Source organism: Lytechinus pictus, chromosome 13, assembly GCF_037042905.1.
Source record: "Lytechinus pictus isolate F3 Inbred chromosome 13, Lp3.0, whole genome shotgun sequence".
In the NCBI taxonomy this organism is placed as follows: domain Eukaryota; kingdom Metazoa; phylum Echinodermata; class Echinoidea; order Temnopleuroida; family Toxopneustidae; genus Lytechinus; species Lytechinus pictus.
In genome coordinates, this window is record NC_087257.1 from 28,312,979 (window position 1) to 28,330,450 (window position 17,472).

The window sequence follows — 17,472 nt, forward strand, 5'->3', positions numbered from 1 at the left end:
ATGAAGATGCGAGTAACGAATCCAACTTCCACAGGCATTGTTTGCAATGGCCAGATGACGTACAGTCAGAGAAAAGAAATGGAAAAGAAGTACGCGCATTCCCAAATATGTTTATATTCTATTTGATGTTTCAAATTTATTTTTCATTTTTGTTAGCTGCACAGATTTACGTGTAGAAAACTATTATAAGAAAATTTCATACGAGTAAAATGGAAGGCCGGCGCGCAATACACGATTCGCTGCATGTCATCATATTTCCAAGGAAATTGCAATTAAAAGCTGTATCGATAATCTTATACAATACACGATTCGCTGTCATATTTCCAACGAAATTTCAAAAGATATTGATATGGATATTCTAATCCAAAAGCAAAATATTTACAGACCTTTTTGTCTATAGAATATAGGCGCCTCTTTTCCGACGGCGGCGGCGGCGTCGTCAAAATCAAATCTTAACCGAAGGTTAAGTTTTTGAAATCATAACTTAGAAAGTTTATGCATTTTGGGGCCTAGGTCATTAAAATTTAAAAAATAAAATAATGGTTATCAAGTATTACTGAACATCCTGCCAGAGTTTGAATGTCACATGGCCAAGGTTCAATGAACTTAGACCATGTTTTGGAAATCAACATCAAAATCGTAACCGAATTAAGTTTTTGAAATGTTATCATAAAATAGAAAGTATATGGGCCTAGTTCATGGAACGTGGACATGTAATGAAATCAAGTATTACTTAACACCCTGCCCGAGTTTCAGGTCGCATGACCAAGGTCAAATGTCATTTAGGGTCAATGAACTTTGGCCATAGCATGTTGGGGGTATTTGTTGATTTCCATCATTAATTATTTAATGGATCTGGTTCATAAAACTTGGACATAACAGTAATGAAGTATCACTGAACATCCTTTGTGAGTTTCAGGTCACATGTCGACCAAGGTCAAAGGTCATTTAGGGTCAATGAACTTAGATTATGTTTGGGGAATCAAACAAAATCTTAACCAATTAATGTTAAGTTTTTTTTTTATATCATAACTGAAAATATATGGATCTAGTTCATGAAACTTGGACATAAGAGTAATCAAGCATCAGTGAACATCCTTCGCGAGTTTCAGGTCACATGACCAAGGTCAATGAACTTTGGCCGTGTCGGGGGATATTTTGTTGAATTACCATCATAACTTTAAAAGTTTATGGATCTAGTTCATTAAGTGTGGACACAAGGGTAATCAGGTATCACTGATCGTCTTGCACAAGTCTTTGGTCACACGATCAAGGTCAAATCTCATTTATTGTCAATGAACACAGTATTTTATCATCATATGAATGGTGTTTCTTGCGAATGATTATTCTAATATTAAAGTCATTTTCAAAGTCAGCACTGCTGCTATATTGAATCGCGTAATGCAGGCGAGACTGCCAGAGGCGCTCCACTTGTTCATCTTCCCTGTTAGGAATAAAAGCAAATTCAATTCAAAATCATAATGACGTTATCATCGGCTGGGACCCTTCACCCTTGGGACTTATTGAAAGCGATTTGGAGTTTACTCCGACCACAGGGCTTGCAACAGAGAAGGATTCTGGTTTTGGTATATTCTTAGCATTTTGCCGATGTTCAATTTAAAATATTTTACCTATACTATTGGAGTTTCGATATTTAATGAAATATACGATTCGTTCAAAAATCGCATCGTAGTCGGATCGTGCTGTGTGCGGCGGGCTCCAGCTGGGAGAGAGAGGGTGATCTGATTAAACCATGAGATCTGTGTTGTTGGTGGCAGCGGTGGGATTCTCAAGTGGGCCGATGGAGGGGATGGCCGGGGGGGGGGGGGCTTATGTCACAAGAAAATGCAAAAGCAATCTAAGGTAAATGCAATTAAAAGAACAAAAACATGTAAAACAATAAATCAACATAAGACAAGATACAAATATACAAGGGAATCTTTATATTTCCATACCTGATAGAATTATAATTAGGGCCAGAGTATTTTGATAGGGGACGCAGCTATAGACTGCTCATAGGAGTTTGATATTCATTAAATACAAATTATAACATGACCTCCTCTTTTCCATATTTTTCCTTTTCTTTTCTCCCTGTATTTTGTTTTTATTTTTCTTTTCTATTTTTTCTTTTCATTTTTTTCCTGATCCTTTAATGAAATGAGGGGTGGGGTTGGCTTCCCATCCAGCATCACACCTGTTTGAGGCAACTCCCCCTTGACCCCTGTCTTTTGCAAGCTGCAATGCAGTTTCCACTTCATCTATAAAGTAAAATTAAAGTTAAACAATTACCTCTCTAAAATGTATATAACCTGGTTTACTATATTATCATATTTTCAAAAGTGAATAATTAAGTAATATTTTAATCATTAAATCTTTGAAAAAAAAGTCTACAACAATATCAAATTTTCATGCAAGAAATGTTATAAATTTATCATTGCTGTATAAATGAATGAATGAATTAATTAATCAATTAAGGAATTAATTAATCAATAAAGTATTTAATGAATTATTAATTGCTATGTAATTTATTGTTATGTAAATTTCAAAAATCTCCTTCAAACAATTCCTGATCCATTAGACCAGGTTATATAAAATCTCTTTATGATGAAGACTGATTTTAATTGACCAAGTGATGGAGATATATTTTGAATGAATATTGATTGGTATTTTCTGTTCATATTTGATAGAGCCCTCTTACAAGCTGATGTGATCCTGTTGTTAGGAGCTCGTCTGAATTGGATCCTTCATTTTGGAAGACCACCAAGATATGGAGAAGGAACAAAGTTTATTCAAGTGAGTAATAAACAATAATTATGCCAATACTGTTGTGTTTGGGGGTTGTCCATCAGTCAGTCCATGTTGTTATTGTTCTCACATTAAGTTTTTAAAGAACCATTTGAGGGTTCAACTTCAGTTTGCATAGAATGACAGATCTAATTAGATTTTGGCTTCAAATGTCCAAAGACTTAACATTTGAACATGACAAGTTAAATGTGTGATATATTCTTGAACTAGTGATGACCCAGGCATATTTTTTTTTTACTTTTTAGAGTAAAAATACCCCCATCTAGTTAATTGTTACATAGAAAAATATACTGTTGTATTGTGTGATTTGTAGAAAAATATCTTGCTATCAGAAGTCTATCTGTGACTTTAATGTAGTAGACATGCTTCAATAATAATTCACATGGAAACATTTGAAAGCAGATTTAATATAGTCTCAGTTTATCCAGTGAACATGTAACTCTATTCTCACAATTTGATTGTCAAATGACACGGCCAAGAATTGAATCTCTAACATATTGTTCACACTTCCCTATTTCTAGTACCATGTTACTGATCAAATATTGAAGAACAAACACTCTCCAATTTATTTTCCAAGACCATTAAGTTGTCAAATCTCTGGTCAAGAATTGAACCCCTAACTTCAATCACAGAGTAGATGGTATCCAAGGCTCCACACTAACTTTTTTCTTGGTGCCCACTGGCCAATTGGTCCACCAAAATCATCAATTTCATATTATTTGTGGCCCGCAATGTAAATTTGGTGGCCCTAAAACAATAAACAATATTATTAAAACTTTGGTAACCCAACTGGGCCACCAAGTGTGGACTTTTACAGAATTTTGGTGGCCCGACTCTCATTTCATTGCCCCGGGCCACTGCTAATGTCAAGCCTTGGTACATGCATATACTACTCAATTCAGTAAATTGTTTACATGTTTGTGTATTCTTTGGTTATACAGGTTGATATTTGTCAGGAGGAATTAGGTAATAACATTAGTAGTGACAATGTGATTGGGTTAGCTGGTGACTTACAAGCTGTTACACAACAGGTACAGTATTTAAATTGTTTTGAGTTTATTTGGGGGATAAATTACTTTCAAACACATTCAATATACATTCAAATTTGTTTCAAAGATTGTGTAAAATATTCATGAATTTTATTGCATTCTTATTTTTGTGTGATAGGTTGATATGATTCCAGTAAAATAATACAATGTATTAGAGCATAGTGTAATAAACTGTTGATATGTATCTCTCATTAAATCTTGAAAACGGCAATCATGATTTCAGTCCTCTTAATGCACTATTTTATATTTATTTTCTTTTGCTATATGTACTAATATTTCATCTGTCAATTTTTTTATTTGGATGCGCTTAAAAGCATATAAGTGCAACATAAATGTTATATATTAGTATAGTTGTAATTCCTTTCCCTGGAATAAAGAATACATGATTAGTATTTGAACATTCAAAGATAACAGACCTATGTGCATATCAATTCAGCTTGTAGATGGTGTGAAGCTTTCCAGAGCAAGGGGTATATGGCCGTACCCCTCTAACACCCCTTGGTGGCAGAGCTTGAGGTCAAAGGTCAAAGATAATGAGGAGAAGAGTAAGATCTTGGCCAGTGATATGTCTGTTCCTATGAACTATTATGCAGCCATCTCAAAGGTAATATATGCACCCTAAAGGAAGAAGTTTTTGTTTCAATTAATTCTCGTTTTATAAAATATCATCATTAAAAAAACAAAACGGTAAGTAGGGATATGTTTTGTGTGTGATGGTATAATTAATTATTATTGTATCATTGAAAATTCAGTTGTTCGTTCTCTCATACAAAATGGGCATGTGTTGGGAAGAATGTTTTAGAACTTTTTTAGGCCATTAATATGAAAAAAATCTGAAAGCAATCTTATTCATTTGATATAAACTTATGAATATGAATTTGTCATTGAGATCTGTTTGACCTAGCGGTTATATAATTTCATTTGATTTTAGACTTGGAAGATGAAAACTATATAATTGGGTTACATTTACACCTAATTTCACATAAGGTAAACTTATCTTATTGATATCTAAACCTTTTCATAAAACGTAATTGTTATCAGTTACAAATCCTAGACTTCTACAAATAACATGTTCTCATATCCTGTGAAATGTTATGAATTAGTAGCTTATAAAAGAGGTTTGTACTTTAACATTGATAACGAGTGTTATGAAACAGAGTTAGGTTCTTAATGTGAAGCATTTTAAAACTAATTACAATTAAATATTTTTAAGTGGGAGGAATAGTCACAAGGAACTATCATTTTCCCATGACTTTATATGAATATTGTGAAAACAATGATCCACTGCAAAGAATTGCTTTTAGGTGCCCTCACAATATAACAGATAAAAGATAACATTGTTGGGCCGACAATTTTGATGCTTATCTGTGTACACTACATGGAATGTCACCTGAGGAATTATTAACTCATTTGTTATTCTTTGGTTATCCCAATGTGTATTAGCAAACATCAGTCTTTTGTTCCATTAGAAACAGTTTTTCGCAATCTCTTTGAAATAGTTTCATCCTTTATGGAAATTAAAATCCAGAATTACATTTTACTATCATATTTTAGTGAATTATCTGAATGGTGTTAATTGTGGTTGTGTAGGTCCAAGCAATGATACCCAAGGATAGTCTGATTGTGAGTGAAGGAGCAAACACAATGGACATAGGAAGAACAATTCTCTTGAACCATTCTCCTAGACACAGGTTAGAAACATTCATAATCTCATGTTTCACTTGGATCCTTTTGATCACTGGTGATAGTTGGGGCTTGGGAGCACTAGCTGAACCCCCCCCCAAAAAAAAATGTTCCTCAACCAAGGAAAAATGAAGAGAGGGAGAAAGGGAAAGAAAGAAATGAAAAAAAGGTGAGATATTGTATATTATCATCTGGATAAGTGTTTTAGCAATGCATTAAAAACGTGTATTTTGGTCTTCATCATTCGCCCGTGCAGTATCAGAGCGTAAAAAGGACTGAAATCTGACGATTATCCCATAGGCTCCTGTACAAAATTTGGCGTTGAATATGAGACCGTATTCAACAGTCTCAAAGTGCAATGCATAGTTTTCAGTGATCATAAATAAGAAAAAAATATTTGTTATTGTTTTTGATAGGTTCTCTACAGAATAGTGGCTTACTATGTTGCTTACCAAACAATATTATTTCTGAAGATCTGCACAGTGCATATAGAAATTATTACACGAATAACTCTCTTCTCTTTGTTTTATTTTCTGACTATAGAATTGATACTAGTGGGTGTTGATGTGGGATCCATCATAGCTGCAGTGTCTTTATCCAGTTATCACTGGCATAGCCATTTTTTCTGCATTTCTGGAGAAGTGTTGAACTGCACAATGGGTGATTTCAAGTTTCAGTGTTGACCTATTGGTGTTGGTGTTAGGTCAATTTTTACACGAGTATAACACCAAACATAAAATAAAGATGGTCCTGAAAAGTCGACGCTCACTAGTTTGTGAGATGTCAATAATGTGATCTGGATCACTTTACAATCTCGGAATAAGTTTTGGAGCTAGGGGAAGCAATCCAAATTCCAACACCGATGCCAACACCGGACTTGAAATCATCCAGTGTTATACAGTCAACAAAACAATTTCATCTAGTGTCTTCTCTTTATTTTATGTTCTGTATAGACTTGATGCTGGTACTTTTGGGACTATGGGTGTTGGTATGGGATTCAACATAGCTGCAGCCTTGCTAGCCAGGGATCGATGGCCTGATAAACGAGTCGTCTGTCTGGAGGGAGATAGCGCCTTTGGGTTCTCAGGCATGGAGGTGGAAACTATATGCAGGTAAGAGATATTGATCACATTAAACCAGTTGACTTGTGAACTTGCTAATTCCAGTTTGAAACGTTTTTAGATGACGTGGATCTCTGAAAATCTGGAGCCATGAGAGCATAAAGAAATTAGGGATACATTATAATCTCACAAACAATGAAATGCAACCACAATAAAGAAAATGTGTTAAAAGCCAGATATAATAGGTGTTTCCTTTGGAGTTATCATTAATGAAAAATTTACAATAAAAACAGAATGCCTATCATATTGTGCAAGTAGTCCCAAGTTATTTTCTTTGTCAAATTAAACCCAGATGTGTTGCATCACCAAGCCAATAGTCAGAGTTGCGACCAAATCCTGCAACTGTCTTCTTATCACTAATCATCACATGTGTCATAGACAGAAACACAATTGGGAATGTGGAAAAAGTATAAGACACATGTTGCCTCAGGATCCTTTTATAAAGTTACTTTGCATCCTCTGCAATGGTATTACGGCATTGAACATTCCAATGATTATTCGATGATGAAATGTGAAGATTAGTAATGAGAAGATACTTGCAGGTGATCTGGGCCCCGTCTTACAAAGAATTGTGATTGATCCGATCAATCACAACAATGGACGGCTAGCAACATCAACATTTATTATGCATGTTTGTTAAAATTATTTTCTAACTATGATTTATATTCATGCAGTCATTGTTTTGTTGAAAATTCAGTGTGCTTCTCTTTGCTTACAAAGGACATTGCCCAAATTTCCTGTAGAAAAAATTATGACACTGATGGATTTTCATAGAGTTACGATTGATTGGATCAATCGTAACTCTTTGTAAGACGGGGCCCTGCATAACAATCAGGACTCTTGATTAGGTGTCTAACTCATCGCCATTAAGTACACAACAGAGAAATGTGTGATATTTTTGTCTTTGTTTTCAATGACAGATACAATCTACCAATACTAATTGTTGTGATCAACAATAATGGGATCGGCTTTGGAACGGAGAAGTCCATGTGGGAGCTCACTCCACCTGAAGAGCGCCCTCACAGGTAAATATATATTCCTCTTTGATTGTCTATTACTATGAGTTTTTTAATGAAACATATATCGATGAATGCAATCTATTTATGTTCATGTATTTCACAGGAGACAATTCTTGCAATGTTTTGAGAAAATTTTTTTTTTTTTTTTAATGAATTTGTTTTGAATGTTATTTTAATTTTGTAATTGATTGATAATTCATTTTTCGTGTATTCAATCATTACATGTATTTCATTGCATATATTTCATATGGTGTATTAGTTTATTCATAGCTTGGGCTTTAATATTACGTGGTTGAGGATAAATGTATCAGGATAAATATATCCTTGTTTTACTGATTCCAATAGGCTCATGCCAACTGCACTCATGCCCGATGCACGTTACGATCAGGTGATGACAGCATTTGGGGGCGTCGGCTTCCACGTGACCACGCCCACTGAGCTGGAGAAGGCACTCCATCTCAGTCTGACGGATCATGCCAAGAAACCTGTCCTCATAAATGTAATGGTCAGTCCACAGGCTCAGAGAAAACAACAGGTAATGTCAAGTTGATTAATGCAGGGGTACATGTATATGGAAAGGGACAAAGGATAGTAAAATTCATCTATGTATAGTGAATCATATAATTTATCTTAATGATATATTTTAAAAGGGTAGCTCATGGAAACATCCATTTATCGCTATCCAAGTCCTAACGGACAACAAGCAGATTTCAGTGAATCAAGTAAAATCAAATAAGCATAATGCTGAAAGTTTAATAAGAATCTGTAAAAGCATGGACCTATGAAGAGATGGACATTCATCGCTTAGATAATGAATTCACTAACAGGTGACGGTAATTGTCATCTGAATAACATTCTCTTCATACTAGTCTTCTTTGGTCCTATGATCGTCACCGTGAGAAGGGACTGAATTAGTTCGTTATTGGACATTTATATTTCACAAATTATATGCGCAGTTGATAGAAAATCAATGAAATAATGGATAATCGATGTGCAGTTTTTGTTTACCTTTGTTAATCTTAGTTCCATGTGTTTTATTTGGGGAAATGTCTGCATATTTTAATATAGAGGCAATATTGTGATTGATTGTTTACCATTTAAAATTCAATTTTCCCAAGTTTCTCCATAATATTCCAGATATACGTGGCACATAACATGTGTAGATCGTGTATCTTTCAATGTTATTGAGGTCCTTATGTGTGAGCGGTAGTTAGCGGATCGAATAATATCATATTTTATATCATAAAAATCGTCTGCTTCTCAAGTTTGCTGATCCATATATGAAGCAAATTGACTGAAAGGCACATACTGAAACAGGGGATCAGCCAACAAAAGTCAAGACCGGGAAACTGTTCCGTCTTTGAGTGATCAGATACCCTTGGTAGTCATGGTAATTGCTATTGTTACAACACCTGTATGTTCTCATCAAGATGCGCATAACCAGGTGACGGTGACTATCATTGGGTCAAAGAAATGCTCGCGTTAATCGTCCATCTTTTCATAGGTCCATGGTAAAAGCAAATATAGTGTGAGGATGTTTTGAAGTTTAGCTTATTTCACAAATGGGTTGTGTGCACAGCGTATGTATTGTGCAATGGGGGAACCAGATGATGTTGCTACTTCTTTTGTATTTCATGGCATGGAATTTGTTTTGTTTAATAATAATTAATTTGTTTTGTTTAATAATAATTAATTAATTTCTGTTCAATTTGCAGGACTTTGATTGGTTAACAAGGTCTAGTAAGCTGTAACTCACTTCAATGTGGAAAGGGTAAATTGCCACTTGGTCTATACCGGCTTGGTCTCATCATTCATGGTCTAATTCTAGTTCGTCAAATTAACATTTGGTCTAATTACCATTTGTCTTATTATGCTATACCAGACCTGCCAATCTCTGGGAATGAAAAATTGTATTCTGTGATTAAAAAAGTGTATTTTTCCCCAAAAAAGTGTATTTCATAATAAAATGCGTGGTGCACTCGCTCATTGCGGCGCTCAAGCTGCATGCAAGCTAAAATGCGCACTGCTCTTGCAGATGAAAAAAAACACATTCAAACATGTGTATATCTCACCCTGGTTTTAACTAAATGATTGAAAAAAAGACAAGTTACCTGAAATTAAATTGATCTAATAACCATATTTGTGTAAGTTTTATGAAATAGAGACATATAGAGATGATTTTTCTCAATAAATTAAGATTTTTTTAAAACAAAAACGTACTGGTTGGCAGGTCTGCTATACTCATCTTGCCTAATATTTGGTCCAACATCACTTAGTCTATATGATTTGGATAAGTGTTTATGAACCAAATTTTTATTTGATTAAGTGCAGAATAATAAGTAGACAATGTTGGATTTCATAGAGTAAATGATAGTGGTAGTTGGACCAAGAAGATCAAAGACGACATTGTAAGTTGGTTTAGCCATGAATTATAATCTTAGAATTAGACCATCTGCTTATAGACCAACCAGTGGCCTGGACCAGCAATCCACATCGTCTTCCAAGATATTGCTTACTAACACTATTGCCAATGTGATGTCAGTTGCATTACTGCCATGATTTTTAATGTCACCATTGATTTGTATCCCACTAATTGTGCAATAATTTTCAAAGCATTGTATTCTTATTTGTGACAGTGTATGGTAATAATCTTTGCTTCAAATAATATTCTTGTGAATGCAAAATATATATTTTTGTAAATTGTGAAATGCATAATGTAATTCCCAAGCTATTAATTAATGACAATGAGTTTCAAGATTCAAAACTGACTTGAGAGTTTGTAACAGGGTTTGTACAAGATCGTAGTTATAATTATATCATTTAAATTAGGGTAACTTATATGATTTTTAAGGTTTCGTGCTTGCAGAAGTCAGCTCTCTCACAATAAGCTAGGTACAAAAAAAAACTTGCCTTTACATGTATATTATTTGAAATAATTATAAACTCTTTTATTACATAACATGGATATAAAAAATACATTTCCAATGATTGTTGTGTGTATGACACTTTCAATCAAGACATCAATAATCAATGTAGAATATAGGTCATGATTTAATTCACATAATTACATGCAAGATGCTTAGGATTGACAGAAATTAAAGCTGGTTTTAAGAATGTAGTAACTTTTCATGCTATAAATGTGGATCAGTACAGTAAAATATAATGTTATATAGTAGCAAGATGTCAAGGATACGCATTATCTGTTATTATAATAAATAATGAAATGAAGAAGATTGACATTACTGCATGTACTATGTACCTAGGTGAGTGTCTCATCTTTGTTTTTAAGATAACAAAAGAATACTTTAGAGAACACCTAGTGGAGTGTTTCATAAAACTGTTCATACAGTTACAAACGATGATAAAAATGATTGAAACTGGCAACAATATCTCTTTTTTTCTAAGATATCAAAAGCAAACTTTGGGTTCCAGTCATTTATAACTTCAAGACTTCATCAAACCCATCCTCTTGATTTCAAAATTGCATGTAATGGGTATATTATGCTAACTTTAAAAGCAGAATAAATGAACACTGCATCAGGAATATAAAACATCAAATTGTCAAAAAAATTACCCTCCCCCCCCCCCTGAATAGAATGTTGACCTTGTAAATATATACATTGTATATTTGTGACAGGTTTAATCTAGGACTAGAACATTGACAGATTTTAGTCCATACTGCTTGGACCTTCTTTTAATAAGTGTGTGTCTTGAGTCAGTGATTGTGTATCTTGTCTCAGTCTCTTCCGATTCTGGATATAAGTGTCTCTGACTCACAGATCATGTGTCTGACAGCGGGGGCAAAGGAACCCCGATTGTCAAGTAGAAAAAAAAAATACCAGAAGAAAAGGGAAGAAAAGTATAAAGATGAGATGTGTTTAACATGTAACTTTATATTCCCAGTTATTTGACTGATAAAAAAATATGACGTCCCATTATTAGGTAGTCTTACCCTATCCCCCTATCAAAACCTGGTGCTGTCTGAGACTGTCGCGAACTCCAACACTACTCTGATGTGATTCAAAGGAGAAAATATTCTCTAAGAATGAATGGTAATTAACAAATTACCGGTCAACAAATTAATTTTATATTCCATTTTCTACCTCATTAAAATTATATTTTAAAAATGTTATCATCAATGTTTTAATGATGTAAATTGTTATCACTCATTTTTTAGAGATGTAAATAATGCACTATTTCAGGTATGCCTTGTATCTCATCTCATCTTGGCCCTATATGCAAAACTAACATTAAATCTGTGATTATATGAACTGCTCTAAGGAATTCTGAAAGGCATAATAAGGTACGAGCAAATATATGTGAAACTGAGTAATAATTTGCAAATAAGCATGTATAAATACTTTCAGTAAGAAATGGAATGTTCTTTTTAACTTGTTCAATTATTGTGCATACATATACATTTTTATTATCTTTACTTCTCTCCCTCAAACCAGAAAATTGTATAGGTACTCTACTCTCAGGTGGGTACCGGTAACTATTCCTCTTCAATCCTCTAATTCCGTACAGGGGCAATTCAATAAAACTTTATGTACAGCCAACCACTATATTTCTCCATTTTGACTTCAATCCATGAACTACTTAACGATGAACATTTGAAAGCTTTTCAAAAATCATTTCAGGAAGATCATGTAGTTAGGATGTTCATACTTCATTCAGAGGTACAATCCCCCTATCACACATCCTGGTACAGGTAGGATTCACGAAGAGAGAGGATGCACCTAAACAGAGATAACATAGATACAGAGTCCTAGATGCTTTAAGGCCACCGCACACCTTAACGACTGTTCGCGATCCGATTTTGGAACATATCGCGTTTTGCTCATTTTCTGAAAATGTGAATGGAACATATCATTTTATTTGAGGTTAAAATTAATTGAAAGAATACTAATATAACCATTTTGAAAGATTGCAAGCTTTTATTTTGGAGTAAAGGTCAAATTAGTTTCAAATCGTAGCCAATCGTACGATTGCTATGACGTCATTATGACTAGACAGTGGCGTAACTACGGGGGGGCATGGGGGGGCACGTGCCCCCCCAATCGGCTGGCAAAAAAAAAAAAAAAAAGGGCGGGGGGAGGAGAAAAAGAAGGAGAAAGAAAGAGAAACGTAGTGGGCAAGAAGAAATTATGTAGTGACATATGCTTTTTTAATGACTTTTTCATGATTGCCCCCTTTTAAGGTCTGAATATCAAACATTTCCTGTCCGTGATTGCGTTAGCATTTGTGGACTGGCGAGGTGTCTGCTCTTCATATAAAAAAATTTAAGCTCGCGCTTCGCGCTCGCATCATTTGGTTAGTGAAATTTGTATGTTCTTTGTGAATTCCTACAAACAAGCCTTAGAATGCCCCTCTTCAGGTCTGAATTTCAAAAATTTTCAGCTCGCGCTTCGCGCTTGCAATATTTGATTAGTCAGATATGTATCATATTCATGATTACAATAACTACAAAGATGTTTCATGGGTTAAGTCTAATTCTAACAAAATCAGCAAGCGCTTGCATGGCGCTCGCAATAGATGACTATGGTTAGATATGTATGCACTTCATGAATTCCCTAAAACAGTCCTTAAAATGTCCCCTTTTCGGGTCAATATATACAAAAAAATTCAGCTCGCGCTTGCATTGTTTGTTTTCTGAGAGAGGTACGTATCATGATTACAAAACTTTGCTTATATCCTTTCTTACGTCTGAATATCAAAAATTTTCAGCTCGCGCTTCGCGCTCGTATTATTTGATAAGTGAGATACATATCCGTTTAATGGCACTGTCCTTAAAATGTCTCTATTAGGTCAGTATACCTGGCAAATGAGCGCGCTTCGCGCGCTCTCTAAGTGACTCAACATTTTTGCTGGTGCCCCCCCAATGCCATGACCCACGGTACGCCACTGCGACTAGATATTAAATTCGCTTTTATTCTATTAGAAGGACGATAGCATAGTCACAGATTTGTACATAGGTATCCGTACGATGATTTAGAACATTACACAGTAAGATATTCCAAGTCTCAATATTAGCATCAAATTCTACTACATTTTATTCTGAAATCGGGTCGCAGACCAATCGTAAGGTGTGCGGTCGCCTTTACACTGGTGAACAAGAGCCCAGTGAGATGAATTCCTTTGATGCACTAGGTGGTGGAAATGGCAGTCTAACTACTAATATTTAATATTACACCTCTCTCTAGGTTATATCTAGACAGATGGCTCGATGTAATTTATATCATTTTAAATATTTTCATCAATTTCATTAATGAAATTGGAGGTCAAGCCTATCATGAGGAGTACTATCTTTGTCAATGTACATTCTTTCTGATGTTGAAATTATTACCATCCATTCAAATTCTATTTTGCTAATGTTTTCAATAAAATGAAATCATCTCAAATAATTTGGATTTTTGTGCATTTTATCTGTTCTTTTTGGTCAATTTTCCACCATTAGTATGCTAGATATTTAGATGTGTTGGTTTGGTTGGAAAAGCAGTAAAAGTTTGTATGTTTGTTTGTGATGTATATAACTCCCAATTTATGTTTATTATATAAAGAATATAAAAACCTTTGGGTCCAAATTCACAGAACTTATTACCAAATACTAACAATAGAAACCTATGATGAATTTTCCCTGATCCTATCAAGAAACAAAACAAAAGGAATTCTATCAGCCTGAGAATGGGATATAAGTGGAAGTGAAAATGTCTGAATTCAGATTGTATACTAATATTTTCACCAGTTAATGAAAGAAATAGGAGAAAAGCTCAAGTATTAATCACCAATTCATGCACTTCATAAAACATGCGTTGCCAACATTCATTCATCATGAGAGATCTACTCTTCCTTGTGAGTCAACCATTGCTACCTAGCATGCCCCATTAGAGAGAATTGAATAAATAAATGAAATATATTTAACTGAATGATAAATCCCTAGTGCAGGGAAGAACAAGGCGCAGTAGAGTATAATTATAGTAGCTGTACTATACAAATGGAACATATTATTATATCACTCAGAGAGAAATATGGTGTACAAGTACATTGGATTAACGCAGAGACTTTCCTGTGGCCCGTTTCATAAAGACAATTGTAATTTAAATTGATTGTACATTTGCCACTATTGTAATTACCATGGATACCTTGATTGTGTGCCCTGTTACCATGGTAATAGCCATAATGGCAAAGTTACAATAGTTTTAACTTTAAGAAAAACAGGACCCTTGTAAACCATTTTGATCCATGGAAATTGGCGACAGCAATGACTGCCATGATAGAAAATCTGCAATTCATGCCATACAGGTAGAAGAAACCTAACCCAATCTATATCCTAATTTCTACTGTTTCCCAATAAACCCTTATGTCTAGCCAAATTCAGACAAGCACTAATAAGTATGCCACATTTCACTCGTCTGAAAGAGGTGACATAGAGTACCCCTCATACTGTTTAGATGTTGAGTTGCATAGATCAACATTACTAGTTAAAAGCACATCTTGTTTAAACATTAAAAAAATGACTATTTGAATTTACTATGTAACTATCCTATGGTGTTTCAAAAAGTAAATTGCTGATTGGTTTACATGCACTTTGTCTACTTATAGTCCCACATGGTCTAATCCTTGTTTGTCTACTAACCATTTGGCCTGATTAAGCCCATTTACCATTTAAAATAATTTTCATTAAGCCTATACCCATTTGGTCTAATATCCACTTGGTCTAATGCCACTCAGTCTACATGGTTAGATGAACAGTTTATCAACCAAATTTTCTTTTTACAAAGTAAAGATGAGTGGATGATCTGGAAATAAGACCAACAGGGCATTAGACTAAATTAGTGGGTAGATCAACTGGTGTAGCCCATGTGGGTAGTAGACTATCTGAGAAATAGACCAACATTAGACCAGATTGATAGCAGACCAAACTGGTTTAGCCCAAGTGGTATTAGACTATCTAAAAAGTATACCAACTGCTTGTAGATCAAGAGAAACCTGATCTAAAACCTTTTGAAACCTGTAGGGGAAGAGAGGGCAATTGCCAAACAAAGGTATTTCTAAATAGGATATTTCCTTGGATGTCTCTTGTCCATTGTACTGATAAGCTACAGAGGCTTTGGCAATAACACTGCTGAGCTGGAAGTTTGTTGATGACGTCATTTTGCTCAATTTGCCGCTTGAAGTTTGGACAGTAGGATTTCATTCTTTCGGCATTCCTGTTGGAACAATGAAAGACAAAGAATAAGTTAGAGGGTAAAAACGTCCAGGCTCTAATAACGATCAATGATCATTCCTAATTAAAGTATAATACTTTCTCAAACAATTAACCCTGAACATATAGTCACCCTTTGAATAGGATGAGCTTATTCAAGCTACTTAATTTCAATCATTCCTTGGGCCATGCTTAACTTAATAAAGAACTTCCTGGTCAATGGATTTCAAATAGCAAATAGGTTTGAGTACAATGGTATGAGATCTTAAAGAAAAATGTAACTATGTCTTTTGGTTATTGCAAAATTTTGTACCAGTGAATGAATAGGAAAATTCACTACTTGTGTCATAAAAATAATCACTACTAGCAAAAAGAAAAAAAAGAAAAAGCAGCTTGCCCAGCTAGCGATGATTCATGAGCACATCTCAGGGGCCGCGGAACGGTTTTCAAAGTGGGGGGGCTGACCACGCAAAAAATCACAATCCTATGGTCATTTTTAAGTTTTTGTACACGGTTTGGGAAAAAAGTGGGGGGCTGAAGCCCCCTCAGCCCCCTCGCTTCCGCGGCCCCTGCATCTGTCGCAGCAGTGTACATTCAGTCAGTAGGTGAATTGCACCTGCATGGCCGTGTGATGGTATATTTCGGACCGTTCATTTGCGATGGAAAGAATATTCCACTTTCAGCCTCCCATCTGCTTGCGTACAACAAGCTAACGAGGCATTGTACCATAATACTTGAAGAAGAATATATCTATGACATACCTCTTGAAATTCTTTGACTGTTTTGAAGTACAATCTCTGTTTTTCAACCAGATCTAGATAGGTATCATTGAGTTGATCTCTCTTCATCTTTTCTTCTTGTTTCTTCTTCTCAACCTATATAGAAAGAAAAACAAAAGATGAGCAATTATCTGGTTGCGGGAAATTACATGACAATACCACAAGGGCAACGCAGAACCATTACCATTATTTTTAGTTTCCATATAAAGCCTGTTTCGTACTTTCCTTCCTTTTTTTTTAAAATAAAAGAAGACCCGCAACAACCACAAACTTTACACCTGCAATACATAGAAAGATGTCATTTTTTTTCTTTAATCTGAAAGTTTTATCAAAACAAAAACAAACAATAATGGAATTTTGAAAAGATTAGATTTCAGTACAAGGATATAAAGTAAATGTTCCCGGAGAACTCACCTTTGATGAGTTTTGCTTGACTCCATTGACGATTTGATCAAACTGTTTCAGAAACTGGTCCTTTCCAGATGATGAAGACATTGCTCTAGGAATAGATGACAAGAATAAAGAGAATGTTTCAAATTAATATTCTAGAAGATAGAGATTGGCCATCATTGAAGTCCTCACAAAATACACATTTGTAAATATATATATTTTGTTCAACCTTTGCCCCCCTTGAATAGTTCCACATACATGTAACTATAGGAAGACTTTTGTAACATGAAAGAATTTTCCTTTATTCTAATTTTCACTCTGGTGATTTGATTCAAATCATTAATTTTTTTGGATAGCATTACCTCCGGGTCGACGTGTGTTTTTGTCAATATTTTGTATTCTAGTTGTGAGAAAACTTCA

The 17,472-nt window shown here is 34.7% G+C and overlaps 2 protein-coding genes across 3 annotated transcripts in view; one reads left to right on the forward strand and one right to left on the reverse strand.

Moving 5' to 3' along the window:
* Positions 1-12,329, forward strand: LOC129274217 (2-hydroxyacyl-CoA lyase 1-like). Its single transcript, XM_064108294.1, has 9 exons — positions 1-89; positions 2,688-2,793; positions 3,747-3,836; positions 4,291-4,458; positions 5,445-5,545; positions 6,491-6,649; positions 7,579-7,683; positions 8,023-8,212; positions 9,393-12,329. The coding sequence occupies exons 1-9, from the start codon at positions 1-3 to the stop codon at positions 9,426-9,428; spliced, it is 1,044 nt and encodes a 347-aa protein (XP_063964364.1). The 3' UTR covers positions 9,429-12,329.
* LOC129275176 (coiled-coil domain-containing protein 93-like) overlaps positions 12,018-17,472 on the reverse strand; it is a 25,347-nt gene continuing 19,892 nt past the window's right edge. Inside the window, exons 15-18 of one of the 2 annotated variants that reach the window (XR_010295390.1) lie at positions 17,077-17,161; positions 16,645-16,758; positions 14,766-15,887; positions 14,243-14,347 (exon numbers count right to left, since the gene is read on the reverse strand). Coding sequence is in view for 1 of the 2 variants with exons in the window: in XM_064108113.1 (XP_063964183.1) it covers positions 15,837-15,887; positions 16,645-16,758; positions 17,077-17,161 (250 nt within the window). In the remaining variant the exon portion in view is untranslated. Of the gene's footprint in view, positions 15,888-16,644; positions 16,759-17,076; positions 17,162-17,472 lie in introns of both variants that reach the window. The other variant, XM_064108113.1, reaches the window with a different exon arrangement.

Coding starts and splice junctions, on each gene's coding strand:
- LOC129274217 (XM_064108294.1), top strand. CDS start 1: ATGAAGATGCGAGTAACGAATCCAACTTCCACAGGCATTGTTTGCAAT. Junction 4,459..5,444: donor ATTATGCAGCCATCTCAAAG/GTAATATATGCA, acceptor GTGGTTGTGTAG/GTCCAAGCAATGATACCCAA. Junction 8,213..9,392: donor AGGCTCAGAGAAAACAACAG/GTAATGTCAAGT, acceptor TTCAATTTGCAG/GACTTTGATTGGTTAACAAG.